The 22,548-nt window shown below is 30.1% G+C and overlaps 2 protein-coding genes across 3 annotated transcripts; one reads left to right on the forward strand and one right to left on the reverse strand.

Moving 5' to 3' along the window:
- Positions 1-3,086: 3,086 nt before the first annotated feature.
- LOC114382454 (probable mitochondrial saccharopine dehydrogenase-like oxidoreductase At5g39410) lies at positions 3,087-6,149 on the reverse strand. The gene is made up of 2 exons (XM_028341882.1): positions 5,422-6,149; positions 3,087-4,041 (listed from the first exon to the last, which is right to left on the reverse strand). Exons 1-2 carry the CDS (start codon positions 6,064-6,066, stop codon positions 3,352-3,354), a joined length of 1,335 nt encoding a protein of 444 aa, XP_028197683.1. The 5' UTR covers positions 6,067-6,149; the 3' UTR covers positions 3,087-3,351.
- Positions 6,150-13,524: 7,375 nt separating this feature from the next.
- On the forward strand, positions 13,525-17,496 carry LOC114382712 (chorismate mutase 1, chloroplastic-like). 2 transcript variants are annotated; one of them, XM_028342292.1, is made up of 6 exons: positions 13,526-13,949; positions 14,674-14,899; positions 15,030-15,116; positions 15,804-15,947; positions 16,617-16,709; positions 17,071-17,496. In XM_028342292.1, exons 1-6 carry the CDS (start codon positions 13,789-13,791, stop codon positions 17,305-17,307), a joined length of 948 nt encoding a protein of 315 aa, XP_028198093.1. In that variant the 5' UTR covers positions 13,526-13,788; the 3' UTR covers positions 17,308-17,496. The 2 variants fall into 2 exon arrangements, with proteins under 2 accessions (XP_028198094.1, XP_028198093.1); XM_028342293.1 differs by lacking the exon at positions 15,804-15,947 and having other exon boundaries at positions 13,525-13,949.
- The last annotated feature ends 5,052 nt before the right edge of the window (positions 17,497-22,548 follow it).

Below are 22,548 nucleotides of genomic sequence, written 5' to 3' on the forward strand. Positions count from 1 at the left end.
TGTCAATTTATATGTGAGATAATGAGTTTGTAATAAATTCAATGCAAATCAGAGGTATTTTGATTGCTGCCGTCTTTGCAAGGGAAACATCCACTTTGGGGATATGCTGCTTCTCCTTGCTTTTGAGAAGAGTTATGCTCTCTGCTTTTTCTGACAATCAATATGTCAGGATATCTATGAACAATTTAGGAATCATTTTCTAAAAATAATTAGGAATCTCATCAATATGGCACAAGTTGGTTGAGAAGTGAAGGTAGTGCGTGCCTGGACTGGGACTGGAAAGTAAGATTCCCTCAAACCTTCATACCTTTAGTTTTGATCAATACACAAAAATTCTAAAATTGAGAATATTGGTTAATTTAGTCTCTAAAATTATAAAAGAAAATATTATGAAAAAAAAGGATTATGTACCGATAGTATAAATTTTTTTTTTTACAATCATCCAATCATAATCCGTTATATATAAAGTTGATTTTTTAAATAATTATTTTAAAGTAATTCAAACATAGGTATTAAATTTCAAGGACAATGTAAAATTAGATGACAGTTTTTTAAAAATGATTATTTTAAAGTGATTTATATTTTAACCGTTGAGTGTTAAATTTTAAACGTTGACTAGACTAGAAAGTTAATCAATATTTTTAAAAAAATGCTTAAGGAAAGATTAAAATCATGCACCTTGAAGTGAATGGCACACTCATTTACCATTACACCGACATAAACATTTGAATATTTAGTGTAAAATGTAGTATTAATACAAGTTGTATGTGAAAATAGTTTAAAATTTAAATTTATTCTTTTTAATTTATTATAGTTTTATAAAATTATATTTTTACATAAATTAGAATATATATATATATATATATATATATATATATATATATATATAAGTTTTATTTTTATTTAGTGATTTAGTGACAATATTTTTTTTTATCTATATTAAGATATTTAAGTTATTTATTGTAATATAGAAAAAAATAATATCAATAAATCACATACATAAATAATTTTAAAAATAAAAAATACTATCATTTTATTTAATTACGTGTGTTTATTACATAATTTAATTATTTAAAAAATTATGCACCTGATTAAATAAATTTAAATATAAATAAAAAATACTATTATTATATATAACAAGAATATCTTAATATAGGTAAAAACAATACTATCATTAAATCACATATATAAATATTTTAAAAGATAATAAAATACTATCATTTTATGAAATTATAATTTATATAAAAAAATATATATTAAAGATAGAATTTATATTATACATTTACTGTATAAAATAAAATTTGAATAATATGATAAAAATACGTAAGATTATAAAAATATAATATATAAAATAAAGATAACACTTATATAAATATACATATTCTAATTTATGTGAAAATAAAATTTAATCTCATATATTATATTTTAAAAGATAATATATAAGATTAAAAAATATAATAGATTAAAAAATAATAAAATTTAAATTTTGAATTATTTTTTCATAAAATTTATATTAATACTATATTTTACATGAATAACTAAATGATCATGTGTGTAGTGATATAGAAGTGTGTTATTTACTCAAAGGACCATGATTCTAATCCTATCTCAACTATTTAATTTTTTATTTTTTAAGAAAATATTGGTTAATTTTTTTAGTCTAGTCAAAATTTAAATGTCAAATACCATGAATTTCAAAATGTAGAGGGACTCAAATAATAAATTAAAAAATAGGAGGACGATTTGGTCAAATAAACAAAATAGGATGGATGAATTTTACAATTAAGTCTAAACTCTATTATATAACCCTTAAAATTAATAAATTACGGTTATTTCGATTCTTAATATTACAAAATGACATTCATTTCTATTCTTAAAATCATAATTATAAGATTAAAATGACCGATGTTTATATCCAATCATGTAATTTTGGTCCCCAAATCCAGATTTAGACATTGAGTGTTACAACAAACGTTGACTGCCATGTGTTACGTTTTGGTTTGTCCATATAGTGGTGCACGATTTTAACCGAGTGTGGTAATTTGTTTTACCCTAACCCTAAAAGCTTATCAGAAACTCACTAACCCTAATCCTATAATATCACAAACGTGATAAAATGGCACATGGAAAAAGTTGTAGTCGATTCAGAGAGAACAGTGGAGGCAAGGAGCAAACCACATACAAGTGTGGTGTGTGGTGGTGGTGCGCCACAAGCTTAGGAATCGATTCAGAGCAAGAGAACCCTCGACGTTACCGGCAATTTGAACTTTTCATCCATCTTTCTCTTTCTCTTCCTCCATCTTCTCCTCTCTTTTTATTTTTTCTTTTTTGTCTTATCTTTCTATTTCTTCCTAAACCCGCTTTCTCTCTCCAACCCGAACCACCTACCCGCTTTCTCTCTCCAGCTTCTTTGCATTCTCATTCACAGGACTACTAGTTCTGCAGCAGCAATTCTTTATTTTCCAGCTTTATTCTCTTTGAATTAATTTCCATATATTGTTTAATTTAGTCAATCGGTTAAAATGACGCATCAGCATATCGACGAACCAGAACGTGACACGTGACCGTCAACGTTCGTTTGTAACGGTCAACGCCCAAATCTGAACCTAGGACCAAAATTACGTGATTGGATTAAAAGAGAACTAAATCCGTGAATAAATTTAAAGGGAGACTAAAATCAAAATTGGAGAGAACTAGGAGGACTATAAAGTTGTTTCTTTCATAGCAATACAAGCCGGTAACAAACCTTTACCTTCTGTTTTGTGTCAAGTTACTACTGCAGTGCATGCCAACATGTTTCAGACTAGCTACATTCAAACAAAACCTTCAGTCTAGAAGATTAAAAGAGGGAATCCAAGTTGCACCTTTTTCTGAATTAATTCTCCATTTCCAAGTAAATTAAGCCTCAATTAGCTCTCTACTAGCTATCTGCCACTGCCCACTAGTAAACAGTCTGTTCTATTATGATCTCCACATGCAATAAAGTAGTCACTATGATGTCAATCAACCTGAACAAATGTTGAAGCCAATTAAAGATGATCTAGCTGGTGATCAAGCCAAATACTTTTTTTAGTGAACACAGGGTATCTCTCAAAGTACTGAAATTCATGAGGCTAATTTTCTCAACAAATATTTTTCCATGCACATAGATTTAGAGATTATCTATCTAAGTATCAACTATGTCACACCATCTTGGTTCAAGTCAAATGTCAATATAACTGTAGTATTCTTACAAAATAATAATATAGACATATAAAACAAAAAAGATTCTCTCAATACTTTATTATAACTTCTGCACTCCGACCAGTCAGTTTTTTCTCTTCCAACCAAAAATGGATGAACTGCTTAGAGTCAAGAAGAAATAGAGCTTTTCGAGATGACATCAAAAGATATTCCATTTTGTTGAAGTCTTTCCTGGAGATCAGTTGGACCAAATACAATCCCTGGAGTGTAAACACCTCCCTTTGGTAGATTCTTTCTTTGGCCGTGAAGAACGAGAGCGCACTGAACCATAATTATTGGGGTGGTTACATAACCCATTTCAGGTCCCATTACTCTTGTTATAATCTCCATGTCAGGTTTTGTGTTTCCCTGTGCAGCAAGACTCTCATTGCTGAAACCATGTCCAACAAACCACATCTTGAATGAAGCACTTGCAATCTCCTCTTCAGAAGGACCATTCTTACTAAACCCGCCAAAGGTGAAGATGGAAGGATACTTCAAAAGAAGCCATCTTCCAAAAGAGGTTCTTCCTAAAACACCAATGATTATTCCAATAAGAATAAATCCAAACACGTGCAACAAAGATTTTGAGCCTATCTTCACACCAAAATGAGCCGGCTTCACGGATGTCCAGTAGGCTTTCCTTTTTTCAACCATCTCAGCATTCTCATTCAACCCAGGAAGACCATGGGGGGATTCAGTTAGAGTAGAAAGTGTTCTTCCAACAAGAGTTGCATCCGCTGAAGGTAGTGTTACTCCCCAAAGGCCAATTTTCTTCTGGTGTTCTATTATTTCTCCTTTAGGTGGGGGCCCAGGAATCTGCAACCATAAATGAGTAATAAAAGTTCAAAATATAAGAGAAAATAACAAAGACGATATAAATTGGGCAACTAGTTTTAAAATTATAAACCCAGTTTGAGGAGTACTCCATCCTAGAAGATATGGTCTAGGTTTATTGTTCTATTGAAAAACAATAAAAAGGTCAATAAACAAAACTACATTAAGTTAATCTCATTTTAGATGAAATTAAAAAGAATGAAGTCGATATATTTTAACATGCAAAATGAGCTACAATCAACAACCAGCACAAGTAACTCAATGATGATAATATGATTCCCAGTTAAGGAGATTGTCAGAGGAATGAGGATTTCATTTCAGGTATGATAACCAAAAGTTCCCAAAACTTGAATATGTTACTGGTTGCATGCAGGCAAACATTGTGGTTTAAGTTCTATAAACTCCATTGCTGTATGTTGAGCTCTATGACAATGAAGTGTAGAAATTAAAAACTAAAAATCACTTAAAAAACAACAAATTTCAAGTATATGACAATTCATGATTAGATGACTTAAGTCCATGAAAATAATCAATATACACTTATCTTCTCTTCCATCTCATTTCTACATCATTTTCTTCTTATCTTTCTTTTCCTTTTCCATTAAGTCACTCATCACATTTATCATTTTCTCTCCCAACTTTTTTCCACTATCTCTCTCTTCTTTCCACCCCAAGATCGGGTGAACGATTATCACTACTCTAAATTCATTGAGTTTGTTTATTATACATACACTGTCATTGTGAAAGTTTTTACACTCTAAGTCAATCAGAAATCATGTTCCATATTTCCTTTAAGATAACTATTGTAAATATCAACAAGGCTAAAAGATATATGTTTGGTCTCCTAACTTACTTTTCGATTCTAATTTGGTACCCTATGATTTAAAAGTTCTAAAATAGTCCCCTAAACAATATTTTAGTAACATAGTTGTCCTTCCATTAGTTTTAACCCAAACGGCGTTAAACATGTGTCACCAGTGACTGCGGCTCCTCTGACTCCCGTGGTGGTGTAGTGTTCCGCCACACCGCCACCGGTTCCATCCTGTGGTTCCACAATCATGGAGAGGTTGTAACCGACGAAGTTCACGTCGAAGAAATTCAGTCTGTTGGCATCGGTTTAGGGTGAATTTCATGGGGGAGGAGCTGCAGTTGACTCGCGGGTGACTTATTTGATGACTATTTATTATTTTTATAACTTAAAAAACTAAAACTAATTTGATAGTACTAGTGTACTACTGTCTATATTCCTACTCCAAAACCCAACAAACAAGAAAGAACCACACAGAATCCAATCAAATTCAAGTGAACTGAACCCCTTTTATCAAATTGTATGTGTCATTCATGGTGTGATATAAATCATACCTCAGGGATCACTCTGGTGACTCTAGAACGTTCCATTTCCTTCAAATCCTTCACAGCCATAACCGCAGACTCAAACGTCCCAAAGTTCCCCACAATTCTCTTATCCGATTCCAAACTCAGGTACGCCCCCACCCTGTTGGGCCGGGCCGGGCCCACCCACTGCCTCGAATGGAACAAAAAGCCCATCTCCGCTGGAACCGAGTCGAACCCACACGCCGAAACCACCAAAGAACCCTTTTTTGTTGCCTCCGCGTGGTACTCACGCTCCACGCGCTCCATGAACTCCGACTCGCCCGTGATGTCGAGGTAGTCGCAGCCGCACGCGACGCACGCCGCCACGACGGGTTCGCCATGGCGGCGGAAGGGGCCCACGCAGTTGAGGAGGAGGCGGGTCTGGTCGCAGAGGGAACGGAGGGAGGGAGGGTCGGCGGTGTCGGCGGCGAGGATGGGGATTTGGGGCGGCGGGTTGGGCTGAGCGGCCCATTTGAGGGTTTGGGCCAGCTTGGAGGGGTCGCGGCCCGCTATGGCGAGGGAGGTGAAATGGTTGGAATTGAGGAATTTGAGGGCTTCTTTGAGGACTTGCTTGCCGGTGAAACCTGAGGCTCCTAGGATTACCACATCGAACTTTGCTGCTGACACTGCCATGTCTTTTTCTTCTCACTTCCACTTCGCACCAACTGTATTAATGAATCTACTCTCCTGTTTTAAATCATTGTCTCATGTAATATTGTTAACATGTAGATGTAGCATGAGAAATACTTTGAATATACTCTCCAAAATACTATTTTATTGAAAATAACAAAAATATTTTATACTTCTCATATCATATTTAAGACTAGGCATGGTAATGGGTCCAAACCTACCGGCTTCAGATCCATCTCGATCTTGATGAAAAAAAATCTAAGTTGGTAGGGTCGAGATCACGTTTTCCCTAAACCTGTCCCAGAACTCGTCCTGCTAATAATTAATTTATAAAAATATTCTTACATATATATAACACATTAAAACCTAAAATTGTTGAATTGAATTTTATGCTAGTGTTGAATTAGATTTTATATTGTCATGTACAATCTAAAAATATGTTATGATTGTTATTTAAATTTTCTTTTTTATTCTATGAAAAATTGTATTTTTTATAAAATTTTATAAGCATGTCGGGGACAGGACGGGAAAACCTGACCCCATCGAGGGCGTGGATGGGTAAATCTACACCCCATCGGATTTTGGGGGCATGGGCGGGATAAGCAAAATTGACTCCGACCCGTTCCGTAGTCATGTCTATTTAAAACTTTGTATTTTTTTTAGATTCTTAACTAATTAAAATGGATTATATGTAATACATACAACCAGTTATGTGTGTGTTTAATTAGCTTTGGAAGTAGAAAATGGATTATTTTTAGTAAACAATTACTCCCTTTGGTCTTAATTATAAGAAAAAAAAATGATTGTTTTTGCAAAAAAGAAGACATACTTCATATTTTTTAAGAAGATTAGTTAATTTCATTAAATTATGTCTTTTTAAATAAATAAAAATATTTTTTTCAAACTATCTTTTATTGGAACTTGATATTAACCATAAAAAAAAACATTTAGCGTTATTAAATGAAAGGTGTTTTGGAAATGATTTCAATAAATAAGGTATAAATAATTGAGAACTACTCATTTGAGACAAAAAAAGAAACTCTTGTTACTTATATTGGAGATCGGAGGGAGTATTTTAATAAATTTCTGAAATTAAATTTTATTAGTTATATACAAAAAAAAACTACATATATATATATATATATAATAAATTTCTAAAGTTAAATTTTACTAGTTATATTAGTTTTTAAATTTAATATGTTGTCCAAGTGAAACTAGAGTTGAATATTTTAAAGTAAGGTATCAAGTTCAAGGCATGTGCTAGTTAGGTTTCTTAACATGTATTATCAATGACAAAGTCAATAGATATTTCACATTAATATTATGGTGACAAAAAGATTAGTTCTTGCTACTGGTTTCACTAAGAACTATAGTGATAGTCAATTATTAAATTTAACAACTATAAGATAATAAATTGTATTTCCTTTGGACTTATATATAAGTAAAAAAATGATATCAGTTATTGGACTTAAATATAAGCAAATCTAAACTAATTTTGCTTTATTTAATACTATCATTCCTAAAACACTTTTCATTTAATTCTATTTCTAATTTGAATGACTCTTTTTTATTCACGATAAAAATTACAATAAAAGGCATTTTTAGAAATAACCTTATTTTACTTGAGATTAGTAAATTAAATGATATCAACTAACTTTCTTAATTAGTTATTTTTGCTTATATAGGTGTTTAGAGGGAGTATATGACCATATGCCATGAAATAAAATGTCAATAGTTTAAATTTCATGTATTTATTTGACATTTTTCTAATTTCAAGTACCAATGCCTCACAATTTTAACAACCAAAATGATAAGTCACTTGATTATTTTGAGAATGAATTATGAGTGCAGATAAACATCATCAATGTGTATTAACTAACGTAAAATTATTTTAACTTAATTAGTAGTATAAAGTGTTGTTCTAGGTAGGTCAAATCACGAACCACTAGTTATCACCACAAACTCACAACTTGTATAATCATGAACCTTGACCCAATTTTGGACTCGTAGAGCTTGGCAACACATAGCCTAAGGTGTATGTTAGACAAACTGTCCTCAATGATTTCTCTGAGTAAAACACAAATCCTCCATGATTTAATAGACCCATCTCAAATTAACTAAAGTATCAAAACTTGCAAGAAAAAGAAGAACTGAAAACTCAAATAGAGAATAGAGAGAATAATGATGATTTTTTTTTTTATGGATGTGAAAACAATAGTGAGAGCATCCCATTTATAGATAGAAAAGGGTCCAACAATAATCATGTTAATTTTATTTTTGATAATAAATATGATTAATTAAAAATAATATGTAATCAATCTATTTTAAAGTAGTACTAAAAAGGTTTTAATACAATAATTAAGTCAATTTAATTTGCAGCATAAAACCTTTTTAAAATGGAAATTATTCCATGTTTAGAAACAAGTAGAACCTTTTGAAATACTCAAAAAGTACAACAATTCCCTACATATTTCAAAAGGTTTTAGATTTCAAAGAAAATAAAGGTTTTTGGTTTCTCATTTGGGATGTAATGCGTCAGATTTGATGACTTAACACACAGCATAATTGGTGTAGCAAGCTATATGAGGCAAAAATGATTGGCATATGCTAGTGGTCTACCAATCACATTACACCCCCACAATCCTTGTCGTGACTATTGCGCTAATAGGTCATGTGTGTGCCCGATATTTATGAATGCTCTAAAGATTTTGTCACGATCTCATACAAGTGGCTTCACATAACACTCATATAGGTGATTTCATCAAGTGTATGCTACAAATCATATACCACCCATAAGGGTTTGAAAATCATTAAAGATTTTATAAGTCGTTAAGCTTTTTCATAACCACATAAAGCTTATCTATAAAACTTAATCTCTCACTAATGTAGTATCTAGCACTTTCCCACACCATAAGAAGGGACTAAAAATTAAATTGATTAAAATCAATGCAGTGCTAGCAGAATTCACGCCAGATATATCTTTTGTTTCCCCTTACAAAGATTCAAGGGACTAACCGCCTAAGAATTCTTTGTCTTAACACATTGGAAGGTACATCCTTTGTGGTACAAGTAGAGTGTACATCTACTTGGGTTGTAATACTGAGAACAAGAGAGGGTATATCTCTTATGGATCAGTTCAAGTGGAGGGTACATCCACTTGGTTGTTCAAAGAAAACAAGGGAGGGTACATCCCTTGTGGATCTTTGCTTGTAAAGGATTTTATAAGGTTAAAGGAAATCTCAAGAACCGGTGGTTGCTTGGGGACTGGATGTAAGCATGAGTTGTTGCCGAACTAGTATAAAAACTTGTGTTTGTTTTTTTTCTTTCCTACACTCTTTAATTTCTGCTGTGTACTTTTTATTTCCGCTTTACTTTTGTCTAAGTTATTATTTATGTTCTTTACTTTCTCATAACTTAGTAGTAAAGCCTAATTGGATCTAGTAATATTAAGAAGGATAAATTTTAATTAGTCAAGACACATTAATAATTAATTCAACCCCCCCTTCTTAATTATTCCGAGGCCACTCGGTCCAACAACGCGTCACCACTTCATTGATATGTAGACCTCATTGATATAGGTATATTTTTGGATTAAATTATATAGGAATTGATAATTTTTCTCTCTTATTTCTTCCTTTATGTGCAAACAATTGAAATTTTAATGTCATTTAAATTTTTGTGCAAAAAATATTAAAAGTTGATGAATTTATGATGCTTAGTGAATAATTGGCGGAGAAAAACAAAGTAAAGCCCAAGAAGCAAATTCAAGATGCGAAGCTGCTCGCTTAGCGCGTCTCAGACGCTTAGCGTGATACACAGGCTCAACGAACAATGCACGCTTAACGTTAGGATAATTCTGGAAAGTGAAGGATAATGCTGGAAAGTGAAGGCACGCTTGCCCAAGACACGCGCTAAGCGTAGATATCGCCATACTCACTAAGCGCTTAGCACAAAGGTTTCGTGAAAACTAAGCTAATCTGCACCTATAAATGAAGGAGAAAGAAGAAGGAAAAACACATAGAAATTCCAAGAGAATGCAATTTCTTATAAAAGGAAAATGCTAGAAGAAGGAGAACGAATCATTAGTAGTCATTCCTTCCCTCCATTCCCTTTCTTATCTATTCTCTTTTCAATTCATAATCCTCTTGAAATTGTAAGATCTCTTATGACTATGAAAGACTAAACCTCCTTTGTTGGGAACTTGCCAGTCAAACTACTTTTGATGTAATTCTCTTTCTATCTATCTAATATTATTACCTATCCTTTCTTGTGCTTAATGCTAGTGTTTATGGCTTGATCACCCGTAAGTTTTAGGGGTAGCGTTGGGAAACATTATTTTCTAATAGAACTGAGAAATGGTATCTAAATAAAGCATCATTAGGGATAGGTTGATTTTGTTTAGCCTGTTATATATCTTTATTCTTAATGTAATTTACTGTTTTATCTCAACAAAGAGATTTGAGAGAAAAAATAGATAAATTAGACTCTTTCACTTGAGAGATCTTGGTTACAATATATAAGTAGATTCAGGTGTAAATTAGAATGATTATAAATATAGAAAATTTATTAATATTACATTAAGAGTAGCTCTGGTAGACTAAGTTTTTAACATTCTCATCTTCTAAATTTAACTTCTATAATATTGGCTTTTCTTATCTTTTCTATTTTTGATTAATTAATTTTAATTCATGTTTAATTTTTTTTCTTGTTTATTTTAATTTAATTTTCTGCCAATTTATTCTACTATTTTCTCACAATCTTTTTAAATCAATTTCTTTAAATTAATTTATTAATTAAATATTCATCTACCTAAGTACAAACAAAGTCAATGTAGATTCGATACTCAGACTTCCGTTTTAATTTTATAATTTGATATACTTGTCAATGAGTTTAACAAGTTTTTGGCGGCGTTGTTGGAGACTTTGTTCTTTGTACTTAGTAATTTGGATATTTTAATTTTTAAAGTAATTCATTTTAAATTTTTATTTTTAAAAAATATTTTTCAATTTTTCTTTATTTACTCTTATTGGTTTCCCAATCTTTTCTTAACAAAAAAATATTAGTGGTGACTCTTAACAATTCAGAACGTTATCGTTTTTTTTTAATATTGCAGCCACGATTGTGATAGGTAGGCTATCCACACTAGGTATTATGTTCTTATTGGAGGGAATATGATCTCATGAAGAAGCAAGAAGCAAAATACAATTGTCAGATCTAGTGCTGAAACTGAATGCCGTGTGATATACATGGCTTAGACAACTTCTCCAACAACTCAAATTTGGAGACACTCATGCCACTACATTAGTATGTGACATTTAATCAGGTTTTCCATGAACGAACCACCAAACACCGTATAGATAGATTGCAACTTTATGAGAGAGAAGGTATCCTCAAGAAAAATTACTCATGATTTGTCTAATTCTAAAGATCAACCTGCACATATTTAGTAAATCTCTAGAGGTTCTTGGATTAATCATATTTATAATGAGTTCATATCATATCACAAATATGTTTAAAGGGAGTATAAGACATGTTATTATCTTACATTTATCATTAAGAACATATATTCTATTTGTTATAAATTAACAATTGACTAATTCTTGTAATCAATACGGATTTCTTATACTACTCAAAGTGACTAATTAAAAAAATGAATTGGACTACGATTCTTTTTTATTTTTAATTAATAAGAAAGTCATGTGGTATTTATTTTTCGGTCAAAAATCCTGTGATATTTGATAAAATTTTAAATTGACTATAAAATCCTAAATTGAAAAAATATTAAAACATTAAAGAAAAGTAAAGGCTAAAGAATCAAAATGTAAATTTTGTCAAAATTGATACGTCAATATTTTATATTATTCAAATATTAAAAATAATGTTGTTATAAACTAATTATGTAATTTAAATGCTAATTAAATATATAATTCTTAAAGATAACTGAAAAAGTAGTGCTCAACACGTTAACAAACAAGTAATTAATTATTAATTTATTACAGAAAAAAAAAAGCACCACCAATGTGAACTGACGTGGAGTCGTGGGCAGATGAAACAGAAGTTGTGGTTGGACATTTGAACACATCGAGCTTACCAACGCGTTCGCGACTCATTTTCTCATTAAATAAATAAACATATAAAGTGAGAGACCAAAGACTAGACAGGTCAAGCCTATTTACTTCCGTTATCAAAACTCTTTTATCAATTTTATTTTTTCTTTTTTATAAGATTTTTTTTTCAAGTTATCTTTTATATTAATTATATTTTATCCAAATATCCTTAATTAGTTTATAATAAAAGATATATATATATATATATATATATATATATATATATATTAAAAAATACATTATTTCTCTTATGAGAATTGAATAAGAAAACTAACACATAATTAGATGAAAAATTAATTAAGTAATAGAGAGATTGAGTCTTAATAATTTTAAAGATAATATTAATAAAATAATATAAATTGTTATCAAATTTAATGCTACTAATTATACTAACTAACTTTTTAAAAAAGTGTAAATTAATTAAAAAAGTCTTATTTTAGAGGACAAAGATAATAATTTCCAGTTAAAAAAAAGAGATAATAATTAAAACATAATTATCAATACAGTTAATACCATTTTAAAAAAATGCTACTGTAGTAATTTTTTAAGAAAAAATTTAAATTTATATAAAGTTAATGCACACAACTTAAAAATACTACTTTCGATCAAAATTATAAGATTCAAATTAAAAGTGTGATTGAGTTTTTTTTTATAAAATTCAATTTAAAGTATATTCTATATTAATTATTATTTTTTTACAAAAAAGCTGTCCATTAAATTTAATTTTAGAATGATGTAATATAAAATATTTTAGGTCTAAAGTCGATCAAAATTTTGATCAGAGATTAAAAACATAAATTCTAAAAAGTTTAGGTATAATAAACAAATTAAAATCATTTATTGTTTTCTAAAATAATTTTATATTTTAATTATATTTATAAAATTATTATAAGTTAATAAAAAAATTAATCTACCAATTATATTTTCCAAAAAACAATTTAAATAATTAATTATCATTTATTAAATATTATTATTAAAAATAACACAATTTATTCATTTTAATATTATTAGTGTTATAAAAAAAATCTAATAATATCTATGGACATTAATGGAATATACTCTGTTAAAAGAAGAATATTCAGTTGTAAATACTTATGATCTTTCACAAAAATTAATCAGTACTTTTAATTAAATTACTTTATATTAATACCATAATTATAAAAAAAAATCCTATTAATACTAATTGTCCATCTTTAATGTGCATCTCTTTTTAATTATAACTAAAACCCAATATCTTAGTTAATGATATGAACACAATATCACTCGAATGAATAGATAAAGTTTTTCTATCCCAATAAATAGTAGTATTATATAAAATACTACTCTTATCTTATATTTATCTCAAATTTTCAACCCATATTTACCCTAGAAGAAAGCAAGTGTTGAAATACTAATGATCCCCACTACACCAAACCTTTTACGTTACAGAGTTTGGTGTGGTCACTCACATCTCCACCTACTGCGTTTCAGGAGTCGACAACCTTTGAATTTCTCATTTCTCATCCACTAACTTCTTTCTCAATCCCTCTTTTTCTTTTTTATGTTTTAAACTCTTTTAAAAGCTTCTTCCCTCTTTGCCGAATTTTCCATAAACCACATTCTCGTTCGTTCTCTTTCAATGGAGTCTAAGCTTTTAAGAGCCACCACCATCTCAGTCCCTTCAACACCCTCATGCGCTTTCCATCGCACAACTCGCAAGGCTTCGATTTCCTTCAACCCCACCTCGGATTTCGCCCCAAAAAGCAATCTTTCTCTCCAGGCACATGCGGCTTCCATCGAGTAAGAGACATTTTCATTTGGGTTTTTTCTGAAATTCAGTTTTTTAATCTGAAAGTTTCGATTTTTTGGTTGTTCTGCTATGTTTCTCCAATTGGGGTGCATGTAATTGAAATCAACCATTGGGGTTCAATGAGAATTGGTGGATTAGCATAGAGGAAAGTGCATGCAATTGGGTTAGTTGTATGTGCTTGATCAGAAAATTTAACAGCAATTGTTCTTTTTCTTAAAAAAAAAATTCCAAGGCTTGCTTAAATAGTGCCTTAAGAAGGTTAATACACCTTTTTTTTTTTAATATTATGGTCACTTCTTCAATTGCTTAAAGATGTAATGTGAGCATGGAATTATTTTTTTAATTCTTAATATTGTAGATGCTTATTTTCATCAAATATTTTATTAGAAAATAACACATGTGCGTATAGTGTAAATGGTTTTTCCAGTGTTAACATAACATTACCTTCAAAATTACAAGAAATTATAAATTTGTTTATTTTTTTTAATAATAAATACCTTCAAAATTACATGTATCATGATTTCTGATTAGTTTTTGGTGTAACTTTTTTTACACTTGACAATGCATAGAAATTGAAATTATATTTTATACTTTTTATATGGTGGATGTTTTTTTTCGTCGCTGTTATGCTTTCAATTTTTGTTTTGTTTGTCAAGTGGATGCTAGTGAGGTTGCTCAGCCATGTTTTAAAATTACCCTAATTCTTTTGTGTAGGTCAGTGCCAACAAAGAAAAGAATTGATGAGAGTGACAACCTGACCCTTGATCATATAAGACGTTCTTTAGTTCGTCAAGAGGATAGCATAATCTTCAGTCTCATCGAGCGAGCACAATACTGTTACAATGAAGATACATATGACCCTGATGCCTTCTCCATGGATGGATTTCATGGCTCATTGGTTGAGTACATGGTCGGGGAAACTGAGAGGCTTCATGCCAAGGTGTGTGTGGACCTAAGTCTCAAAAGCAATTTTTGACTAAAAGTTTTCTGTAAAAAAATGATAAAGTAAAGGCACAAATGTTTGATATATAGATATTACTTTTGCTGACTGGATTTCCATTCCACTGAAGGTGGGTAGGTACAAGAGCCCTGATGAGCATCCATTCTTTCCAGATGGCCTACCCGAACCAGTGTTACCACCTTTGCAGTACCCTCAGGTAAATGATATTCCTTATGTTCACTTTGACAGAACTATGTTTTCAGGTAGATAGAATAACAATGTGTATAATTCTTTAAATTCCTACTGCCCAAGTTGATTGAAGCGGTATTTAGGAATTAGGAGTTTACAACATGGGAGGAGTTTAATGAATTGCTATTCATAACATTATCAGTGATACCAGCTATGTAGGCGTAAAGACATGTGAATTACTCAATTATCTCTGTATAGATTTTTAAAACTGGAGATCGGAAACTGGCTTAAACATTGTAGTGTGAAAAGGTTATTTAAAGAAATAGATCCTTGAAAGTAGGATCGGTGAAAGAGGTGGTCCTTTGTTATTATTAATTGAAATGATTGTTTTCTCTTTTCAATTATGATGAGATTAAAACATTGTAGTTACTAGTTACACAGAAAAGGAGAAAGAAATGTACACCGAGTAGGGAAATGCCCATTCTATGATAGTATAAGCTATTAGACTATTTCAACCCAGAATGCTTGCACTAAGTAATAACAGTAAAACATAGAGTGAAAGGAATATCAATCAGCTTGTTAATTAAAAAATTACAGCATAATTCTCTCTCTCTCTCTCTCTGTCTGCCTGTCTGTGTCACAGGTTTAATGAATCTGTTGCTATATTTTTTATGTGCTAATTGCTTCCCTGAATTTCTGTATTATGTATGGATAGGTGTTGCACCCTATTGCTGATTCAATTAATATAAATGAAAAAGTATGGAGTTTATACTTCAGAGTTCTTATCCCACAAATAGTCAAACAAGGGGATGATGGTAACTCTGGATCCAGTGCTGTTTGTGATGTAATATGCTTGCAGGTACACATTCATTTGTTTTTCCTTTTAGTCAAATTCAGTTGTAAACTGAAATGATGGACAGGGTGGTACCACCTTGTATTTTCAATTATTTAATTTACTTCTTATTAAGGAATCTCAAAGCATATAGTTTTATTATCTGTTATAAATGAATCTATCTATACCGTCATTTCATATCCTTTTTTGTTTCTTCTTTGGTATTTAACTTTTTACATGTGCAATGTCAAGATCATTTGGTTTGATATTTCTGAAATAATCTTTCATTTTGATGAACAAAAAAAATCTGATCCTCATCCAAACAGGAACATGTTAGTGGGAGTTTTTTTTTTCCTTAGAGTAAATTCTGTACTCTGTGGTGACCTACAAAACAGGATCAGGCCATGAAAGTGATAGGTTTCCAAAGAAAATAGGTCATAATCTGCCTGACTGCCCCCTTGATAAAAGATAAAGACCAGTGATAGAATTAGAAAACTAATATAGATACCCACTATGAAAACAAGCCTATATCATCTTTTATGTTAGTACAAATTGTAACTTGCCTTGGTCAATATTTGGCTTGCTTTATTTTGAAAAGTTCAGCAATTTGTCTCCCTCTAAGTGAGTAACTTGAGATTGTAATCCTAAGTTCTGGCTCTTACATTGATGGAAACATCTGTTTTCTTGTGACTGCAGGCTCTCTCAAAGAGAATTCATTATGGAAAATATGTAGCTGAGGCAAAATACCAAGCTAGTCCAGATTCATATAAAGATGCCATTATAGCACAGGTGCAGTAGAAATACCAGTTAGAACCTTAGAGGGCAAGACACGGATACAATTATTGTTATTTTATTTTTCGAGGAAATTTACATTGTCAACCGTAAATCTGCTTCACATTGCAATCATTTTAATCAAATTATTGATCAACTAATCGTGCTAAACTGTTAATTTTCATGTCATAATTTTTTCTGGGTCATGTATAAATCTATTTGGAAACTGGTAAATGGTACTGATATGGACATGCTTAGAAGTTTGACGAGTTTGCAACCTTTGTATATTGCTAAGGGACAATTTAAGGTTTCATTTTCATTTTTCTGGAAGATGGATTTTTCACAGAATCAACTTTGTCTCATCATGGTGACTTTTCAGGACAAGGACAAGTTGATGGAATTGCTAACATATCCTGAAGTTGAAGAGGCAATTAAGAGGAGAGTTGACATGAAGACCAAGACTTATGGGCAAGAACTGGTTGTAACTACGAAGGAACATCGAACTGAACCTGTCTACAAAATAAATCCAAGCTTGGTTGCTGATCTATACAGTGATTGGATCATGCCATTGACAAAGGAAGTCCAAGTTTCTTATTTATTGAGAAGGTTGGATTGAACATAACAAAAAGTACCTTTTCAATTACAGTGTTCATAGGGTATTTATATTTTCTAGGAAATGATACTTGCAATGGGTAATTTCTCTTGAATCATGACTATAAACTTTAGTTTTTGTAATTAACATATGAGGAAGCTCATATTGGGTTCTTATATAATAATTAATGGCATCCTTTATGTTGTTTTTTCTTGTGTTGATTGCATTGTAATTAGTACTATAAACTTTTTTTTTGGAAAAAAATGTAAATTATATTAAACCCAAAATGATACAATAATAATCGGGGCATATCCCGCAGTTAAAGAAAATCAAAAGTCTTCATAATACAAGAAGACCTATATTAAGATGCTAAAACAAATATAACAGGTGCGCTTGTCTATACATAAGAAACTTAATCTTGCTAATAACCTCTATTATAGAAAATTGATAATCTTTAAAAGTCAGTTTGTTCCTAGACAGCCAAATGCAGTAGACTGTAATTGCTATAGCCAGACAACGTAATTTTCCTTGAACACGCCTGCGGAAAGGAGTCAAATCACGAATGTGAGCCCAAACTTGGAGAGATTTCCTACAAGAAAAGAACAAATGAGCATTTGACTCAGGCTCATTTGAACATAAAGGACAGAGGGAACTCTTGTTCAAAAAAGCAACTTTGTCAAGAATAAGCAGCCGATTCCTTTTAGCAAGCTATAAAATGAAAGACATTTTAGGGGGGATTGTTGGGTTCCATATAACAGAACACCAACTAACAGTAGGCTTGACACCTCTGATGTATTCATAGACTTAAACTTTAGTGTTATATTAACATGAGGTAGTATTATCATATGCTTTAACTTTCAATAACAATTTTCTGGATGAGAAAGGACAGTTTCCCTGTGGTTGTTTTGAAAAGAGAAGGCAGTAATGACTATGTTAGGTGGTTTTGATTTCAAAACAGCAAATATTTTGCCTACTATTTATGAAAATGGTGTCATTAATGATATGTATGGAAGGGAAAGGTTGATTTCTAAAGACAAAAATTCAAAATTCAAATTCTATTTTCATTTTTCTTCTAATTCTAATTTCAAACTTTGTTTCTTTTAGTCTGGAGGTTGTAAAATATTCCAACCAACGTGGATTAACATGTCAAAACGCAAACTTATGCGTCTTTAATTAACTATGTTAACTGTTGATTTGAGCGTCTATAATAAAGTAGTCTTGGACTTCACCTTCTTGGGCTTTTCTTTACCTTGAAAGTGGTACTTCCTCTGATTAGTTTCTATATAAGTTTTATTATTTTAGGATTTTGATCATTAAAAAAAGATTTTTATTTTTATCAGTTTTTCTAAAAAGTTCTGATTGACCTACTTTCTTTTTTTAGATTTTATTTTTCTTGCATTTGTGTATACAAATGATACTCCTAGTCCAAGAATGATAATATGGCTCTACTAGGGAATCAAAGGACAACATCAATCATGATTGTTGCCAAGCATGATATCTAACATCATAATTATCCAATTCAAATGGTTCACCAACTGGAATCAAAATAGCAACTAAAAGGGGCAGGTAGCATAATCTCGGTTTGAAGAAATTGATGCCCTTTAATTTTAAATGCCCCAATATGAAAGAATAAGCAATATCACCTTACCCTTGCCCAGCAATAATGATCACCACCTCATGGATGAAAAAAAGGATTTGAAGGAAAAAATTGGCCCATCAAATAAACATAATCATACCCATTTGATTAGGATTATCTGATAACACATTGAATTTGTGAAGAAAAATTTGAGTTTAATTTTTGGAAAACAGTAATGAACTTTATGTGAGACTGACTGGATGTTTGGAATCCTAGCTTAAATTTAGAAAAAAGCTTGTTTTTGAAAAAATAAGTTTTTTTATGAAGCTGAAAATATGTAGTTTATGATTATTTTTTAACAACTTATTATTCTTTTCAGCTGTTTTTATATTATTTTATTATGTAAAAACTGATGAACAAAATTATTATGATTATAATCAATTACAAGAATAATTGATTATACATATAATTTATTATTAAAATAATCTAATTTTTAAAGCTGTTTCAAACACACCCTAAGTCTTAAATTGAGAATTATAACTATAGCCAAGTCAAATGACCAAAGTTTCTGAGAAATGTCTCAAGTTCAGTAGCCAAAAGCTCTAAGCATGGATAGTTAAAAAAACAAAAAAAAAAGTCATAACATTTTATGCCCATTATATTTTCAATTAAAATTTACACATTAGTTCTGAGAGCAAGATTAAGTTAGCTATTGCACAAAGGCAGCAACCACGAGAAGTAAATAATATTTTGAAAATAAACTACACAAAGTTGTATACCTTTTACAAGTCATAGGATAATATTGTGGTTTCATTTTTTTGTTTGTTTGAAATATACAAGTTATGTATACTCAAGTTTTTGCTTTTGTTTTCAAGAAAATAAGATAGCTTATTCACCCAGGTTTCTATGTGGAGTACAGCAAATTCTAAACAGATTGAGTAATTTATCTTCACACTTGTCCCACAAGTTCCGTATTTAAAAATTTAAAAATAGGTATGAGACAGCGAAAATTTGCATGTCTTATTAATGTACGCGTTGCGTTGCGTTATCGTGATTTTAGGAAAACCTGGACCACGCTCATTGCTAAAGAAGAAAAAGGTTTTTTTTTAGAGCATGTTCTGGATTTTCGTATCACCTAACACATGGATCTGGCCAATCCTTCAACGAACACAAAGAAATAACAACTAGAAGATAATGATCGTAATAGAATATAATATTTTGATCCAGCTGTCAAATTGATATACGTTTGTTCATTTATTAATAATTATTTTGCTAACCATTTCTCAAAGAGCATAAAGTAACTACAATACCATGTTGGAATTTCTTTGTTCGAACTATGAAATGTTAATGTTCTACTTTTCACTTGTTAGTTGTTAGCACACTTGAAACTACAATACATGTTCCTCTTCATGCTCCTAAATTAAAGCTTCTTTAGCACATACTACGAGTGAAGTTTAAGGAATTCCAAGTACATAATTAAGTAGCTAGTTTAATTACCAAACACAAAACGCATACTGAATGTGATTTTGATGTATCTTTTTTTCTTTTTCAACGGAGGGAAGACTTGATGAGAACCACAGAATATAATCCTAGAATGTACTTTAATGCTGTTATTGTTTGTTTATGTTACACTTAAACCTTGCAATGGTATGTCGTGAGTCAAGTCTTATAATTTTATTACTTTATTAGAGTCAAAATACTCTTTTATGCATTTTTTATACAAACATCTTTACCAAATAAGATCATCTTCTTGGCCTAACAAATAAAAGCGTAAAAATAAAAGGTACATCTTATGATGTCAAAAAGGCAAAGTATATTTTAAGAAAAAGAAAGTATAATTTTCAAGAAATTATAAAAATATTATCAAACCACGAAGAAAAAGAACAAATTTGACAATGTACACTTACTACCTTGATTTATTCATTGTAAAATATATAAGATTTAAACATATTTTGTGTTCTTGAAAATATGACATTTTGTTTTAAATTGTTAATTTTGTTTGGTTAGTTTTGCTTTTGGTAATTTTTTAAAAAAAATTTCTTTCTCAACATTTAATGATAATGTGACATACATATAGATATATTCAGTGAGCAATCACTTTGAAATTACATATAACGTTACATGTCTAAATACACATCACATTTCCTCTAAATGTTTTCAATTCCTTTTAAAAAATTAAAAATATTTTTTTTCAAAAATTATAGGTATTAAGATCAAAATTTGTCATATTTGTAGAGGCTAACAAACATTAAACTTAAAACTACAATTACAAGATTTAACTATATTTTTGGTTCTTCAAATTTTGATTACTATTGCTTTTGGCTTCCTAAATTCAAATTTACTCTTTTAGTCTCAATTTCAAAAATTGCTATTTTCAGTATCTCTTGATTGGTGTTTGGTGGTGTGGGTGTATAATTTTTGACAATTTTTAAACATAAGAGAGATTGTATAAAAAAACATTTAGACTAATTAGAATGTAATGATAATGTAAAAGGTTTTTATATTATTATTCTATTAAAAATTATTACATATATAAATTTATTAACTTTTATAATAATTATTTTGAAAATTATACCTAACATGATTTCTAATGAGATGCCAATGTCAAAATTTGTACACTCAATAATTGGAAAGTAATCTCTAAACTTAATTATAAAAATATTTTATACATTAGCATCTCAAAGTATCAAATACCTTTTGCTACAAATGTTGACATAGACTTGGTGTGAGAAATTGAGCAAATAGTTTTAAAAGATTTTCATGGTGTATTTGGATAAGCTTATTCAAAAATACTTTTAGAGTAAGGAAATAAGAAAAAAAAAACAAAATGATCTTCTCTTTAAGTTAAAATTAGATTATGTATCAATTATAAAATCATCTTTTAAAAAAGTTATATGAATTTTTTTTACAAATTAGCTTATACATAAAACTAATTTAAAGTTTATGAAAAGCTCATTTTTTTTTTCTATAAGTGTTTTTGGATAAATTTATTTAAATATGTCCTTCGTACTAATTCATTGTTTGATACTTGTTTTATGGGGAAATAATAAAAATTATTTGTTAAAATAGTTGAAATATATTTAATAAAAATTGTTAACTAATCAGAAATAATATCTAATTTTTAATGCAATTAATATAATAATAATAATAATAAAACTATTATGTATGATAATTTACCATTAAATGGGATTACAGACAATATTTCACTGGATTTTGATTAGAAAGAGAAAAAAAAATAATAACATACATATTTTATCTGTAAGTAGGAAAAAAAAACAGTTGGATAATTTTTTTTATGACCGACATTTACTACTTTGTTGGTACCATTGAGAATGACATTGAGAATGAGAGCCAAAAGAAGTCACATGTATCTATTTTACATTTTTACTTCAATTATTTAAGTTTTCCAAATAAACAGATTTTACAGATGAAAATAATAAATAGTTTGATATTTTTTCAGCGAATCCAAAAAAGAAAATATATTTTAATTTATTAAAAGTATCAAATTAGGATATTTATATCTTTCTTTACTCCTTTTTTCCCACCTGAAGATACTAAGATAGTAGTATAAAAATAAACCCTTACCCTTCAGCAGATTTTTTTTCTATAAATTTTTTAAAAAATACCATTGAAGCTGTACAATTTCCTCCGAGTATTGTGATAAAAAATCAATGGTAGATCTAGAAAGC

This window comes from Glycine soja, chromosome 13 (assembly GCF_004193775.1).
Source record: "Glycine soja cultivar W05 chromosome 13, ASM419377v2, whole genome shotgun sequence".
NCBI classification, from domain to species: domain Eukaryota; kingdom Viridiplantae; phylum Streptophyta; class Magnoliopsida; order Fabales; family Fabaceae; genus Glycine; species Glycine soja.